At 53.5% G+C, this 16,682-nt stretch overlaps 1 protein-coding gene across 2 annotated transcripts in view; it reads left to right on the forward strand.

Annotated features, from left to right (window-relative positions):
• Positions 1 to 203: 203 nt before the first annotated feature.
• The window catches only part of PRKCB (protein kinase C beta), a 273,228-nt gene continuing 256,749 nt past the window's right edge, over positions 204 to 16,682 (forward strand). For both annotated transcript variants that reach the window (XM_087815849.1, XM_087815848.1), the window contains exons 1-2: positions 204 to 373; positions 1,157 to 1,188. In XM_087815849.1, coding sequence (XP_087671975.1) covers positions 204 to 373; positions 1,157 to 1,188 — 202 coding nt within the window. The remainder of the gene's footprint in view (positions 374 to 1,156; positions 1,189 to 16,682) is intronic.

Genomic DNA, 16,682 nt, shown 5'->3' on the forward strand with positions numbered 1-16,682 from the left:
GCCGGGCCGGCGGTGCCGAGCGCAGCTGGCCGGGCGGCGGCAGCTGGGCGAGCGACAGCCGCGGGTGCGCGCGGCCGCCGGAGCCGCGCAGGGAAGCGCCCGGGCTCGGCGGCAGCACGGCCGCCCTCCCGCGCCCCGCCGCAGCCGCAGCCCGCGCCCCGCGCCCCGCCGCCCCCCGCGGCTCCCCGCGCCCCGCGCGCAAGATGGCTGACCCGGCTGCGGGGCCGCCGGCCGAGGGCGAGGAGAGCACCGTGCGCTTCGCCCGCAAAGGCGCCCTCCGGCAGAAGAACGTGCACGAGGTCAAGAACCACAAATTCACCGCCCGCTTCTTCAAGCAGCCCACCTTCTGCAGCCACTGCACCGACTTCATCTGGTGAGGGCGCGGGCGCCGCGCCGCGGGGGACCCCCGGGGACCGGCAGCCCGGCCCCGCGCCCCGGGTTTCCCGCTCCCACCGCCGGCCCGCACTCCCGGCGCCCAGCCTCTGCCCGCGCTCCGGAGGGCCGGCGGCCGGGCGCCCGGGGTCCCGGGGCCGCGCAGAGCGCGGGGCGCCCTCTCGCCCCGGGTGCCCTGTCTCGTTACCTCCTTCCGGGCTGCGGAGCCCGCACCCTCCCCTCCTTTCCCGGGCAGCGCCCTGAGTGCCCTCTCTCCCTTGGGGCTCGGGCATCCTCCCGTCCTGCGCCTCCGGGGACTGCGCCCTGTGCCGCCTCGCGGTGCGCCCCCTGGGGTCTGGGTTCCCCCTTCCACTCCCCAGCCCCGGCCTCGTCGCTGCGGGCCCTTCTCCCCGCTGCCCCTCCGGGCGTGGGGCGCCCCTCCCGCCCAGCGCCTCCGGGAGCGCCGCTGCCCGGGGCCCCCATCCCCGCTCTCCCGGCGCCTGTATCTCGCCTCTTTCCCCGAGGGTCCTGGGGCATCTCTGCGGGCACATCTCCCGCCTGCCCCCCGACCCCCAAACGCCCCCTCGTGGTCGCAGCCGCCCGTCCCCTGCCTTCTGAGGGGAGGTGGGGGGTACGCCGAGCTCGCCCTGCCCCCTCGCTCGAAGCGGAAGACTCGGGCACCGGGCTGTGGCTGGGAGGCTGCACCTGGCAGAGGGCAGGGGCGGGGGGTGGCTGGGGGGAAGTGGCTGGTGGCTGCCTGACTTGCCTCCTTGTGCCTTTGCAGGGGCTTCGGGAAGCAAGGATTCCAGTGCCAAGGTAGGCTGTGGGGCTCTGCGGGTGCCTGTTTTGGGAAGAGATGGTGGAAAGGACTTTCTAGAAGTGACTGAGTCAGGCAGAGAGCGAAGGAATCACGTCTGCCCCAGGGGCCTCCCAGGCTAGGATTCGGCACCACAGAGGGGCCCTTTCGGGGCCATGCTCGGGCAGTGACGCTCCATCCAGGAGTGGTGGAGCGGGGAGGCCTCATCTGCCAGGGCGTGCACCCCGGCTCCCTTCCCAGCCCCGGAAGAGTCAAAACAGGCCTCTTGACCCTACCCTGCCTGGTCAGTGCAGCCCGTCCCCCTCATTCCGACTCCCTTGCCCTAGTTCTGCCTCTTTCCCTGCCTCGCAGAGGATCCGCAGGGGCTGCCACCTCTGCAGATGGTGCAGTCCCACAGAATGGTGATGGTGCCTGTCTCCTGGGCCTCTGGAAAGAGGGGGTTCGGGACGGGATGCCTCTCAGATCTTGGTTTGAATCGCCCTTTCTGCCTTCTGGCTGGAAATGGAAGGACACCAAGTGACTGGCTACCTGGGTCCTTGCATCTGGTTTGATATCCTTGATCCAAGCCAGGGAGGCCCCACTTGGCAGTGTCTTTTAATCATGTGAAAGGCGGCCTCAGTGGTCGCTGGTTGTAGATTTGCTCTCCAGGGCCAAATAACCTAGACGTGCTGAGTGTCGAACATTTTTTGAATTTAATGTCAGCATTTTAGAGCTGGGAGATTTCACATACATCTCTGAATTTCCACCTTCAAGTGGGCTGAGAATTGCTCCCCCCTCGTTAGAGCAGTTGCTTGGAGCTGAGAGTGGCTGTCCGCACAGAGGGTCCCACATTCACCCCTTTGTCTCTGTTGGTGCCGGCCAGGCGTGCTTCACCCACTTCTGGCCTCTAGGCATTTGCGTTCGTAACTTCTAGTCTGGAACACAGCCCCTCCGCCCCCAGTTTTAGGCTAGGTGTGGTTGAGTTTGGTGAGGAAAGTCACATTTCTGAGCTGTGTTTTGGGGGCGCACTGACTCCCTGGTGAGCTGGGTTTACATCAGGAGAAGAAAGCATGTGAGTGTTAAGCCGGAGATGTGACTAAGCTCTGATTGGCAGTTTGGTTGTAGCACCGCCACCCTCCGGGGAGAAGTGAAGTGATCCCTGTGGGTGTGAGTGGCATTGTCAGCTGCACAGAATGCTGGCAGCATGGCACTGCTGTCTTCCCAGACTCCTGTGTCCTCTCACCTGAGATCTGGGGCAGGGCTGGCTCAGCCCCTGACCCTTGTAGACGCCCCTCCCCCGGCCTCTCTTACAAGATCGCGACCCCCAGTTCCATGTACTGCACTGGAGCACTTCCCAAGTCCCAACAACTGAGGTACTGGTGCAAACAGTTGGGTTGTTTTCTAGAACTTTGACCCCTAGAGCAAAGTACCCACGGGGTCTTGGCTCCGGGATGCATAGGTCTTCAAGGTCACCGTTCACTTCCATGAGTCGCTTTCCATCTTTGTCTCTTGCTGAGGTCGTGGGTGACTGGGACATTTTTACCGCTGCTGTCCTGTCCCACCTGCTCTGCAGTTAGTGGTTGGGAAGGTCACTCAGAATGTGCAGGGGATCACACACCTGAGGCAGAAGGAGATGGTCGGGGTTTTCTGGTGTGGTGAGGGTGAGCAGAATCAAGGTTTCTAATGACACGTGGCTGCCTTGAGTAGGCGTGCCTTTATTTTCCTCGCCTTCCCGGTTCCCTTCTTGGGAGGCAGCGTAGGGGAGCGAGCATATGGCACAGGCTATCAGACGCGTCGCTGGGAGTTTGAATCCCTGCCATGTTATTTAGCCTCTCTGTACCTCTGGTTCTTCATCTATAAAATGGGTCCAATAACAGTATCTACCCTAAAATGTTGCTGAGCTGCTCAAAGTGGTTGCAGTATATAAGATGCCTGGAGCAGAGCTTGGACGTAGTAAACACCCAGAAAATATCAGCCCTTGTGATCGTCCCCAAATGACCCCAACGGTGGGGCAGCTGGTGTGAGAGAGACTGGCTCTGCAGGGCTGCTGTGTTGTGGAGCTGGCTGGCTGCCAGGTGAGAGTCAGGATGCAGCTGTGAGCACCTGGTCACCCTGTGTCACTGCTTTGGCGGCGTATCTGCTCGGGCTGCAGTCTGAGGAAGCAAGAGAGGGGCTGCGGCCCATGGCAGCCCCTGACGTCGAGATGCTTAGGGTGGGGACGTCCAGGAAGGGCGAAGGTTATCCTCAGGTATGCTCGGAGTTACTTGGGACTGATTTGCGCACCATAGAGGAGTTCCTTGGCTGAGTATTTTTGGTACCACATTTTTCCTCTTAAAGTGAGTCTAATATATAGAAAATATATATGATTTTATTCTCACCTTGAAGTCAGGGGGCCAGAGCCCAGGGCCCTAGGTTCCTTTCAGTTCTCTGCTTCACCGTTCCCAGAGTAACAGTGATCTCATGGTCCAAGAAGGATGCTAGGCTCTCCAGCCCTCACATCCTTACCTGAGTCAGCAGGAAGGAAAGGGTAACGAAAGGCGCTGTTACTATAGGAGTTATCGCAGATCCTCCTGCCTCTGTGCTTTTAGCTAGAGTTGAATGGCTTACCCCACCGCGCCGCAGAGGAGTGTGCGTTCATTTCAAGTGGCCACGTTCCCCGCTGAAAGCAAAGGTGTGTGCGTGAGTGAGGCTTTCCGTTTCAGAGGTAGACGGGGAGAGGGCTAGGACATGTGTAGTGTGATCACAGGCAAGGGGGCCACTGAGCCCCCGCACCCCATTGTGCTGTCATGGAAATTGGGGATGCTGGGGTGGGGTGGGAAGACGGACGCCAAGGCCACAGGCCGCCGGAAGGGACAGTGCCTGCGTGCTCACGGAGCTTAGGAGTAGATTGTGTTATTGTGTCCTGCTAGAAGACAGGACTCTAGACTGACGGCCACATACTCTCTCCCTTTGTGTTGCTCTTCTCTGCATTTGAATGTAAGAGGTAGTTTAAGGATGTCTCCCGTGGCAGGGACTGGGGCTCAGAATCCTTAGTATGAACCTGCTTCATTTCTGGGTTAGAAGTGGGACCCCTCAGGTAAGCAAAGCACGGTTCTCTACGGCTTTCTCTAGAGGAGCCTGGAAGCTGCATTTGTGCTTGAATTGTAGTTAAGACGAGTCTTTGGGTGGAATTAGACTCTTACCCCAAGAAGTTTTTGCACTTTGGTGAAGAGGAAATTTTTTTCCCCCGAAAAGGTCACTTCAGTAGAAAAAGGAAGGCAATAAAATACAGAGACTCAGAATTCGTAGCATGGGGTTGGAGTGAGCTTGAACTGGGTTGAATCTCTGCTGTGCCACCTGCTCGCCGTGTGACTGTGGGCAAGTCATCCACCTGCAGGGGTCTCGGTTTTCTCGTCTGTAACGTGCGTCTAGCAAACCTCTATAGGATCATGGTGAGGAGTGTGACCTCACCATGGTCATGAGGTGGTGCAGGAGGAATATTCACACTGAGTGCAGTGACTGTAAGTGAGATGATCATTGTTACTCGATTAGCTACAGGAAACCGTGGGACACAGTTAATTCTGGAACTCACTAGATGACTGTGCCTCTTTTGTGCATGTGGACTGATGTTCTTCTCAGACATATTTCTCCCTAGGCTTTGGGTAACACCAGGGAGTGCACAGCTCAGTGTTTGGGCCCAGCCTGCCAGGATGTTAAGAGTATCTTTTCTCACACCTGTCCTTGTGAGAAAGATCTAAACTTGCCGTGGCCTCTCTAGAAAAACCCCAGTGCACTAATTCTGTGACTGTGAAGACATTGGTGATAGTAATGAGTAAGCCAGTTCTTCCCTTTCTGTGTAGACTAGAAAACATGTTTTTAAGCCTTCTAATAGAAATTATTCTTAAAACCCCCCGACATGTTGCATGAACCCAACCATTGCGATTTCATCATCAGCTCTGTAGAATACAAGTTCATGGTTGTCTGTAGTTTACACATACAGGTTAGAATATGCACTTAAAAAAAAACCCATCAAAGATTAATTTTATTTTTGGCATTGTTTTTACTACAGACTTGTAATATGATATTCCGCATGTCAGGTTGAATTTTCTCAGTGCAACCATAAAGAGCGTTTGGGCAGCGCTCGAGTGCAGTCTCCCTGTCAGGTTGCAAGTGTGGAGCCTGCTTCAGTCGTTCTGCTTCTCTCCCCTCCAGAAGCAGATCCCAGAAGCCTGAGAGGGAAACTCTGCTCACCTTTTGGCTTATTCTGAATGTGTCCTGGGGGATTCTTTGTGGATAAAAGACTGTGCTTGATGCTTTGACTTTTTAATTTTTCCCTCCTGAAGTGGGATTTCAGGCCCAGAGTCTCAAGTGAAATAAAAATCTGTAGGTGGGTTAATGTTGGGTCTTAGGAAGGGGCCGATTTGTGGGCGAAGCAGCAGTACATCATTTTGAGCTGTGGAACACTCGGGGAGAGCCTGCAGCTTTGCCCTGGGCAACAGATTTCCTTTCTAAGTAAATATGGAAAATATGACCTTTGAAAATCTAGTTGATGTAACTTAAGTTTCTTCAAAAGTTAATTTAAAAATATTGTTTCTGAGTATTAATGATGGTCTAGGTACTGCCCAGACCATCTACAGCCTTTATAATGTGTATGAGCCACTGGAGAAAGAGGGAGAGACAGTAATTGGTCAGAAGATAAACTGAAGGTTTATACGTGCTCTTGCTGTTGAGGCCTCTTTCTGCTTCCGTCTCTGTCCCCCCCCATGTGCATACATATGCACACACACGTAAACAGATCAATGTGTCACAGTTTTGAGAATAAGCATGCTTTTTAGTTACAGGTTGTTAAATTACTAAATACGATTTAAAATCTCTTCTCCTTTTTTTGACTCTGCAGTCCAGCGATTCTTGGGTGGGTAGGGAGATCAGCTGAAAAGCTCAGCATGTCTGGCTGATGCATTCAGAAGCTTTGTCCCTTATCAGTTTGACATTTGATCTAATATCATGGATTATTTGACTTCACTCATCCACTCTTTCCATTGAAATTGTGTGATATTCCATAGATTGACTGTTGGCCTTTTTTAAAAATCTTTCCCCAATGATATTTTTTCCATTGCTTTTCAGAGAGACTGGAAGGGAGAGAGAGAGAGACATCAGTGTGAGAGGAAGACAGTGATTGGTTGCCTCCTGCACACCCCCTACCAGGGATCAAGCCTGAAACCCAGGCATGTGCCCTTGACCGGAATCGAACCTGAGACCCTTCAGTCCCCGGGGCGGTGCTCTAACCACCGAACAAACCGACTAGGGTGACTGTTGGCCCTTTTATGGAATATATACATTCCAGTGTTTACATATGGCTAATTGAAAATCTGATAGGAAATTTGTTTATTTACCACATATAGCTATTTTTCCTTCCTTCCCAGCATGTGTTTTCCGAGCATGTGCTGCAACCGTGATGAAGGGCTTTTGCTTCGAAGACAGAAAGGCGTCGGTTTACATTCAGTAGATGGAAATTAACTTAGCACAACAATAACCGTGATGTTGGGGGGGAATCGAGACTCTTCTTTCACCTCGCCACTGTGCAGTGAACAGATGGCGGCCTTCTGGATGTGCAACGTCAATCGGGCTTGAGAGTGCAGGCTCAGAAATCCAGTAAACCTGACGTCCTGTCCTGGTCCGTCTCTTCATGACTCTATGACCTTGGGCCGATGAAACATGACCCTGCCTTAATCCACCCATCCATCTGTCCATCCACTCACCCACCAATGCGTCCGTCTATCCACCCAGCTATTCTTATATCTCTCTATCATCCGTCCATCCACCCGTCCAGTTATCCATCCATCCATCATCCACGCATTTATTCATTTCCCTACCCGTGTAGCCATCTGTCCACCTATTCGTTCATTCAGTAAATCTTTATCGAGTGCCTGTGATGTGTCAGGTACTGTTCTAGACACCGGAACTAGAGCTGTGAGCACGACAGAGTCCCTGCCCTCATGGAATTTACATTCTAGTGGAAGGAGAACAGCAATTAATAAATAACTTAGGAAAAAATGTATAATGTCAGGTTACAATATGGGCTTTGAAGAGAAACATAACACTGTCTTTGACCTTGAAGATCCTCCTGGCCTTTTGAGGAGAGACCAGCGCTTGGCTGATGAGCTCTGACACATAAGAGGAAGGTGCTACCCGGAAGGTGTAGACATCCTTAGGCTGGTCTCCTCTGTCCTGGGAGGGTGGGGAAGATCCGCAGAGGAGATGACATTTGGGAACAGTCTCACAGCGGGAGTAGGAGTTCCCAGATTGACAGGGGGTGGGGGCCGGGGGGCGTTTCGGCGGGCGCAGGCGGCGCAGGGTGCGCCCCGGCTGCGGGGAGGAGGGAGGCGGCCGTGGGAGGCGAGCCTCGCGCTGGAGGCTTCGGCCTCGTGAAGGCAGAGTGGTGACTAGGAAGTGGTTGTCACTGCTTTAAAGTGGGAGTGTGGGGGTGAATGAAGCGGCCAGATGTTTGAAAAAGAAGAGAACGAGATGCATTTTAACACAAGAATTACGTGAGTCAGGCTCTGCAGTTCCGAGCTTGCGGGTTTGGAGGTCGGGTCGGGAACCGAAATGGCCTCGTGGGAGCCGCGCGGCTCGGCCCGCTCACGCCCCAAAGACACATTTGGATTTTCCCGTTCCCGGTTCTGTTTTGGGAGGTGGCTACGGGCTATTTTTATGGTTCTGACAGGAGGGAGAGCTCTCTTCACTGCATCGTAGGCGCGGGGGGCCCCAGAAGCCCTTGCCCCTCGGAAAGGACCCGCCGCCTCTGCCATCTCCGCTGCCCTCGCCGGGCCGCGCTTCCGAGCGTGCTGCAGCCGCGGCGAAGGGCTTTTGCTTCCGAGACAGAAAGGCTTCGTTTTGCGTTTTGGCTTCTTGTTATGGGACCTTGAATGTGTTACTTAAACTCTCTGAGCTTTTGCGTCTTGAGAGGTAAACGGCAACAATGAAGTGCCTTGTGCCGGGGCCAGGTGTTTCCCGGAGAAACAGCACCTGTTTCCATTCCTCCCGGGCCGGGCACTGTGGTGTCCTCGCTGGGTTGAAGATCTTGTTGGGGACGCAACAGGAATGCCCTGAGCCCGGCGGGGCGGTGGTGGAGCGAGAGCGAATGCCCTGCGGGTCCGGGTCCGAGCGCCGGGGCACTGCTGCGGCTCAGAGTGCGCGGGGCCAGGGCCGATTTGAACGCGGGGGAGCGCCGCGCTTCCCATGCAGCCATTTCCTGGCTTCCGATGCTTAATCTGTGGGAAACCTCAGCAAGCTGGGTTGAAATCTGTGACTGCCCCATCTGCTGCCTCGTTTTGCAAAGACGGTGATGGCATTTCAGCTTTAAATAGATTTCTGACCATTTCATCTTTTACATTTACAATTTTAAATCCTTCACTTTTTGGATGGAGTGTTTACGGGCTCTTTGGGGTTGAAGATGAAGCTGGCAAATAGTGTGGGTGAAGGTGGGGGGTGAGGTGGGCAGGCGTCTCTTGCCTTGTGATGGCAGGAGAGCCCCCCATGGCAGGCCTTCCTCCTCCCCCTGAACACGGGCTCCTCCTTTACCGTTCAGGCACCGCTGCAAATGAGAATCTTGATAGTTACCTGGATATTTTGTGTGTGGCAAAATATATGGTTGGGGTATTGATAATTCTATCTGGGCCAAAGAGTGCGCCTAGAGAAGCAGGATTGGCATGTGGACTGGTGAGGGGCCTCTTCTCTTTCAGGTAGATGCCCAGGTGGCCGCTTCCTGTTCTTTTCAGGGTTAAGTCCAGGATCCTCAGCACGAGTTATAAGCCTTGGTCTGATCTGGGCCCTCAGGTGCCTCCCTTGTACCACCTTCCACCCACTTTCCATCCTCTGTCTGTCCAAAGGCCAACTGGTCTCCCTCAATCATGGCACACCCTGCCCACCACAGGGCTTTTGCACATGCTCCGTGTTCAGCTTAAATCCCTCCTCTCTCTGCTCTTTCCCTGCTCACCTCCTACTCACCCTTCAGAACTTAGCTCAAATGTCCCTTCTTCAGAGAGGCCCTCCCTGATCTTCCAGATCGGGCTCCCCCAAGTACAATCTCATAGCCCCTTGTGATTTTTACATTTTCTGGTTGTATACTTATTTGAGAGTTTAGTATCTGTCTTCTCCATTAGAGTGCAAGTTCCATGAGAGTAAGGACCACAGCTCTGTAATTTCCCATTGTTTTTGGAATGTTAGCTCCATACTTGGCACATAGTGTGTGCTTATAAATAGCTATACATTAATGAAAGTATAGGGGAGAAATGACTCCACACAGGGAGTCATTTGATTTGGGTTTGGTACTAGTTTTGTGACTGAACCGGTGATCGAACCTGCAACCCAGATATGTGCCCCTGACTGGGAATCAAACCTGAGACCCTTTGGTGCATGGCCCAACACTCTAACCACTGAGCAACACCGGCTAAGGTGCTTTATCTGTGGCTTTTATAAAGAGTGTATAGCTTCCTAGTTTATGAGCTCTGATCATTTTTGTTTGAATAAAAATATTTGCCCTCCTGATAGCCTGTTGGGAAGTGGTTTTCAGAAGGACGTGAGCGCTGCAGTCTTAACTTTGGACAGAACTTCAGGCTCTGTCCATTTCTCTGTGAAGATAAACAGTTTCTCCACTGAAGTCCCTGCCTTTGTTCATCACGGATCCTGGTGGACTGGAGTGAAAAGAATTTTCTTGAACATCATGTGAACTGGAAGCTACCTAAATGCCCAGTGGCGGTGGGAGAGCGGGTGTACCGTGGATATTACAGCCATGAGAATGCACAGGGCACCGCTACAGACCGCATCGGTGACCCTCCCAAACACAGCTGAGCGAAAGACGCCAGACACGAAAAAGCTCCTTCTGTGTGATTCCATGCGCTTGAAGCTCAGGGTCTGGTGAAAGTCACATGGCGGCAGCGGTTAGGACAGGGGCAACCTTCAGGGGGAGGGGTGGGACTAGAGGAGCTCCTGAGGTGGTGGCCCTGTTCCGTTTCTTGACGTGGGTGCTGGTTGCTTGGTGTGTTCAGGTTTTGAAAGTTCATTGAGCTCTATCCTTGTGCCCACTTTTCTGTTTTGTATATTACACTTTACTGAAGCTGTTTTTAAAAAGCACAGAGTTTTAACTCACTGAGGCTGAATCTGAGGATCGTGAGTTGGGATTTTGTTTTGCACCCAGAAGTGAAATCCCTCTGTGGTCACCCATTGAGGGGTGCTGCCGTGTGCCTTCTTGGGGGGACATGTGCTGCCGTCTTTCGGTTGCAATCTGTAGAACAAGAAAGCCCAGGCGCCGGGACAGTCTCCCTGCCCATAATTAGCTCTGTTAGTACCTGGAAAACTTGAGCTCCCAGGGTCTGTCTAGGGCTCGCGTGTTGCAGGCTCTGTGTTAGTGAGGGTGTTAGGAAGAAGCTGCGGGCTGCTGTGCGTAACAGGTAAGTCCCGGCGCCTCTGTGGCTCAGCAGAAAGGCATTTATTCTCCCTCGCGGCACAGACCTCTCCCGGGGACCCTGGTTGGTTTTCCACAGTGACCCAGGGTTCTCTCCGTCGGGCAGGCAGGTGGGAGAGGGAACATATGGAAGCACACTCCTGTCACAGCCCGACAGTTGGGGGGGACTGATATGACTGAGGCACAGAGCCACGTCCACTGCAAGGTCCTGGGACATGGCGACCAGCTCTGTGTCCAGGAGGAAAGGAAAACAGGTGTTAGTGGACACAGTAAACCTTGCTCCAGTCCCCAAAGCCACGGTTTCCTTCTACTCCCTTTGGGGTGGTGTGTCCAATTTCATCTGTCGCTTGACTTCACAGAACTGAGATGTGAAACTCTGGACCCTGCCACCTTATCAAACACGTGAGGGTATGTTTCGGGGAGAGGATGGTCTGTTTGTGTTACTAAGAATGAAAGAACGAAGCTCTCCTTGCTTTTGCTATGAGAACAGTCTGGTTCTTGTCAGAATTTCCAGTTTTCCCACCGGTCAGAATCCTCGCCCGTCTGGTGGCTGGTGCGCAGCGTAGACACTTCTCTTTGAGACGGGTGGGCTCGCCCGGTGAGTTCTTTCCTTTTGCTCATTTGTCACCTCTCCCATAGAAGGATCCATTGGTGGTTCCACTTTTGGTTTTTTGACTGGACACCTAACAAACCAGTTATCTGTTGTGTAACACACCATCTCAACCCTTAGTGGCTTAAAATAACCACCATTTCATTTAGCCCCAGCTTTTGTGGGTCAGGAATTTGGGTTGGGCTCGGCGGGGGGTCCTTCTGGGCTAGGCAGGGATTGTCTGGGGCCTCAGCGGGGGTGCCTGGGACAACTGGGGCCTTTCTCCGGGCGGTGGCCCACCTCGCAGCGGGCTGGCCGAGCTTGCGCTCCCTGGCGCACGGGCACAGGCTGCAGGGCCTCCCGCAGCCTGGGCTGAGGACTCGCACGGTGTCACTTCTGCCATGTTCTGTTAGTGAGAGCAAATGACAGGCCTTCGCAGAAGGAGGAGGAAACAGGAGGGGCACACTCTTCCTCTATGTGGCATTTTTGGGAACTTACCAGGCCAGCCTCAGTGAGGCCCTCGTGCCCGCCGCGCTGCAGCGCCGAGCCGCCCCGCTCCGCGGCAGGTGCCGAGCCAGCGCTCACCGCTTAGTCCTGACAGGAGGACCTGCCTCACGGGGCAGGGGCAGGGGCAGGGGCAGGGGCAGGGGCAGGGGCAGGGGCAGGGGCAGGGCCGAGTTGATGCTGCATAGAGGGCACAGCGTGGGGTTGCCACCGAACGCTTCCGCCACTGCCACCGACCACTTCCACCATGGCCACCACTGCCACCGAGCACTCCCACCAATGCCACTGAAGACTTGTACCACTGCCACTATTGCCACTGAACACTTCCACCACTGCCACCGAACACTTCCACCACTGCCACTGAACACGTACCACTGCCACCATAGCCGCTGGGCACTTCCACTACTTCCACCACTTCCACCACTCCCACCACTGCCACCACTGCCACCACTGCCACCGAACAGTTCCACCACTGCCACTGAACACTTGTACCACTGCCACCACTGCCACCAAACACTCCTACCACTACAACTGAATGCTTTCACCATGGCCACCACTGCCACTGAATGATTCCTCCACTGCCACCAAACACTTCCACCACTGCCACTGAATGCTCCCACCGCCACCACTGCCACCACATGCTTCTACCACTGCCACCAAGCGCTTCCATCATTGCCACGGAACACTACCTACTTACCACCACTGCCACTAAACACTACTACCACTGCCACTGAACACACCACTGCCACTACTGCCATGGAACTCTCTCACTACTGCCACCGAACACTTCCACCACTTCCACTACTGCCACCGGGCACTTCCACCATTACCACTGAATGCTCCCACCACTACCACCATGGCCACTGAACACTTCCACTACTGCCACTGAATACTTTCACCATTACTGCCATTACTACCATCTGGGTCCTGCTGTGCACTTGGAACTATACTAAGAGCTTGAGATTCAGAACACAAGGTTTCTGCCCTTGAGGAAGGAGGGACCTGAGGAAGAGACTGACGTGCAGGTGAATCTGTGTACTCCAGTGGCAAGTGTGATCACAGAGCTGCGGTGGAGTGGATGAGGTCAAGGGCATGAGTTCAGAGGACTGGGGCACCTTTTTTAACCTCTTTAATCTTTAGTTTCCTCCTTTGTGAAATAAAGGTAATGACACAGAACCTGCCTCCCAGGGGGCCATGTGGACTGAATGAAATGGAGCAGGCAAAGAACATGTGATTGATCATTAAATGTTAGTTCTGAGAAAAAATTCTGAAAACTACCCTTGAAAAACATCCTAAAGACACCATTCTCACTTGATTCTCTGCCCGTGACTCTGGCCAATGTCATTGGTGCTTTGTCTTTAAAAAATGAAGATTTACACACAAGTGGTTTATTGGGGGAATAGCTCTTGGGAACAACACCTATAAGGGATTGAGACTAGCGGGGAAAGGGAGAGGCTGAATTGTGGTGCAATAGTTGCAATAGAGGTCAAAGCCAACCCTTGGCTGGAGCTGTTATGGCCTTTTGGAATTGGGACAGTGGGGACCTGCACCAAGTGGGGTGCTCTTGAAAAGGTAGCATTACCTTGGGTAAAGTAGCTTTCTTCTTCAAGGGAGGGCTCGCAGGGAGGATGCAGCTGTGCGATTCTGGCTTCAACACTCCCAGATGCTGGGGGTGAGTGTCCTGGCCCTGTAGGTGTGAGGAGCATCTTGGGGATGCACCTTGGGGCCCATTGCATGTTTCCAGGTCTCTCTTAGAGGTACGTTCCAAACCATGCCTCCTTGACCATTGGTAAGCCTGTGTGGCTTCATTGGTCCCTTCACAGAGCTGATTTAGATGTCATTTAGATTTATAGACTGTATCTTGCCAGAACTGGAATACCCCTCACAGAGAGCCTTAATCCCAGTAGGCCTGGGGACATGGGTATGGGTTGCCAAGGTCACCCAGCCGCCAGGAGGGAGATCATACCACCTGACTTCCCTTAGACCATGCTCTTCTGTGTCATAGGAGATTCCAACCTGTGTTCTGAACCTGGACTCCGTGACTTCACTGCCTTGTTGCCCTTAATCCTCACACCTTACTGCAGCTGCGCTCTGGGATGGGTTTTCTTGAACTCCTCTAAATGTGCTTTTTTAACTGTGGGTCATCATTCATTAGAGGCCTTGCAATCAATTTAGAAGGTGATGAACACTGTGAGTAAACAGAATGGAAGATTCAGGACTGCACCAGACGGGCAGCGTAAGTATCTTTTCGCAAAGCTTCGCTTCGTGTGCGCACTCAGGCGCGTGAGCTGGGCCACGTGTAAAGTATGTTTCTCGTGTGGACCTTGGCCCACCCAGTTTGAAAGCCACTGTGGACAGTACGGACAGGAGGCACCGAGGCTCATGAAATTGGCCTGTTGATGTCCAGGCTCCATTTATTTTTAGAGATGATACAAATTCATTGTTTTGAATTCTTTTAATTAGTTGTTTTATTCTCACCCCATCACAATATCCCAATATTATTTTAATTGTACTCTTTGAGCTTTCCTGGATCACTGACCAAAGTTATTTTTCCAAATAGAATTCTAAGTATGGGATAAGAGTTTTAAAGTGGAGCTGTTGACTTTGGTGGATTGGCCTGTCACCTGGGTGAAGTGTCGAGTGCTGTGTTGAGTGCCAGCGGGGAGCTGACCCACTCTGCAGAGAGAAGGAGCTTGTTGTCCTGGGGATAATGTGGGTTGAGAAAGAAGTGTTTCATGAACAGAATCAGCACAGAGGGAGGGAGGAGGAGGGGTTCAGGGGCTGTGCGGAGCCACCTGGAGAGGTGGGGCCGCAGGGAGGTGGGTCTTGTCCCCATGGTTGCACTCTGCTGAGGGCAGCCTCCTGCTGGGACTTGTAGCACTGTGATTCAGCATGTGTTTATCTTCTCTGTTTTCCCCAATAGGTGGGGACCCAAATGACAGCTGGCCTCATTGTGTTTCCCTTTTGGCCTTCTCTAATTTGGGGCTTAAGGACCACAGTGGGTCCAGATGGGATAAAGAAGTCACGTTCAAGAAAAAATGAAATCAGGGCCAGATCTATCCCTGCTTGAGTGTGTGTATTTTCTTCTCTAGTCCCTGGGAGGATCTCTACTAACTGGGGACACAGGCCAGGGAATTTTCCATTTCTTGGGCATCTTCAAATAGGGCTTTTAAGTGCTGCCTCGAGCTGCCGAGCTGCCGCTGAGTTCTCACAACGTGCCGGGCACTCTGCTCCGTGCTTCACCCATGTGACTCAGGCCCACCCCAGCCCTGCGATGCTGCTGCTCCTGTCATTCCCGTCCCGTGCTGGGAGAAGAAGCAGAGACTTAGGCATTTCCCCAGAGGTCCGTAGAGTTAGGATTCAAGCGCAGCTCTGAGGTCGGGGTTGCACAGAAGGCATGTGGGTCTTTGAAACTGAGGCCGCTGATGGTGCTGACGACGACGCTGTAATTGTGATGACGATGACAAAGGCAGCTAACGTTTGGGGGGTTGCAGTGATCGGCATTGTAGAGACTTCATCCCCTCCGGATCTTCACCTCCACTAAGAGTTTCTGTTATTGTTCCCATTCATCGGAAGGGAGATAGGCTCAACGGAGAGAGAGCATGAGCTCCAGGCTGCGGCGGCTGGATTGACGCCCGCCCGTCTGAAGGGCTCGGGTGGGAGGGCGGGATGGTGGACGCCCCGTCCCGGTAGAGCGAGGCCGGGCAGCAGCAGGCGGGCTCCGGGCGCACGGTGCCCATCTCTAGGGACAAGAGAGCCCACTTGCCACAGCAGGGGGAGCAACTGGCACAGTTGGACCGACTGCAGAAATTCCCTAGTAGAAGAAAATGTCTCCATTAGATTTTTTTCCAGTGAGGGAGTTTGCACATCTGTAGATTTTTATCCATAACCCTGAATAAAGAATTCAGAAAGTGGCTTCTGGTCTCACGTCTTTTGGTGGCCATGTGACACCAGTCAGTTTCTTTCTCTTTGTCTGAGCTGCTGGGCTGGGGGGACAGGGTGAGCACTATGAAAGTCCTTGCAACGTTTGGAAGGGAGGGGTCACCTGCAGCAGACACGCCCTTGGCATGACAATACTCCCCCCCCAAGAGCTATTCCACTTTATTGAGGCACCGAGCTGAGCGCTTCTCACACGATCTCATCTAAAGTGTGTAGCACCCTTGGGAGGAAAGTCATTTTAACTCCCTGAAGGAACTAAGGCTCAGGGACGTTAAGTAACTGGCCCCGAGTCCCGAAGCTAAGTAGTATTTGAAGAGGGAGACAGACCCAGGCTCACACCTGATTCTGAAGCTTATGGTTCAAATCCTCTGATGGGCCTTTGCCTTGGGCACAGGAGGTGGCATATCAAGGTGCGGTCCACAGCCTAGGTATGTCTTCCAAAATCCACTCAGAGGAGAGTAATAGAAAAGAATTAGTAGCATAGAGTGGTCCATCTGGCATATGTGGCCACCCCCTCGTGTCCAGGGGAAGTATTGGGAAATACCTGTTTCTGCCCCCCAGCAACCCTCAGCCTCCTAGGAGGGACCCAGGCGTCGGACGTTTGTAACACGGTGTGATACTGTGCGGTGATGGTGGTGGATGTAAGCACAGCAGAGCTGCTCTTTTCCCGGGGGCCTGGAGAGGCTGTGCAGGAGCCCAAGTTCTACGTAGAGTTTTGAAGAAGCAGAAGCAGTGAAAGAACAAAGAAGAGTGTCAGCGAGGTGGGAGGAGCCAGGGAGAGAAGGGACACGTGTTGTGAGGAAGTAGTGGAAGCCCCAGAGTGTGAAGCTTTGAGGAGAAGTTTGGAGGGGGCAGAGAGAAGGCAGGAGAACTTTGGAAGTGGAGAGAAAGACCTCCAGGATTCAAAAGTGAGCAAGACTGTTCTCCAGGTGGTGAGGTCAGCAGCCTTAACTGCTGACAAAAGCGGTCAAGCAAGGCAAGACCAAAGGTGACACCTGCAGGGGAGGTAGAAGCATGGGTGGGAAAGAAAAGGGAAAATG

The sequence above is a fragment of the Miniopterus natalensis genome, chromosome 3 (genome assembly GCF_054644295.1).
Source record: "Miniopterus natalensis isolate mMinNat1 chromosome 3, mMinNat1.hap1, whole genome shotgun sequence".
Classification (NCBI taxonomy): Eukaryota; Metazoa; Chordata; class Mammalia; order Chiroptera; family Miniopteridae; genus Miniopterus; species Miniopterus natalensis.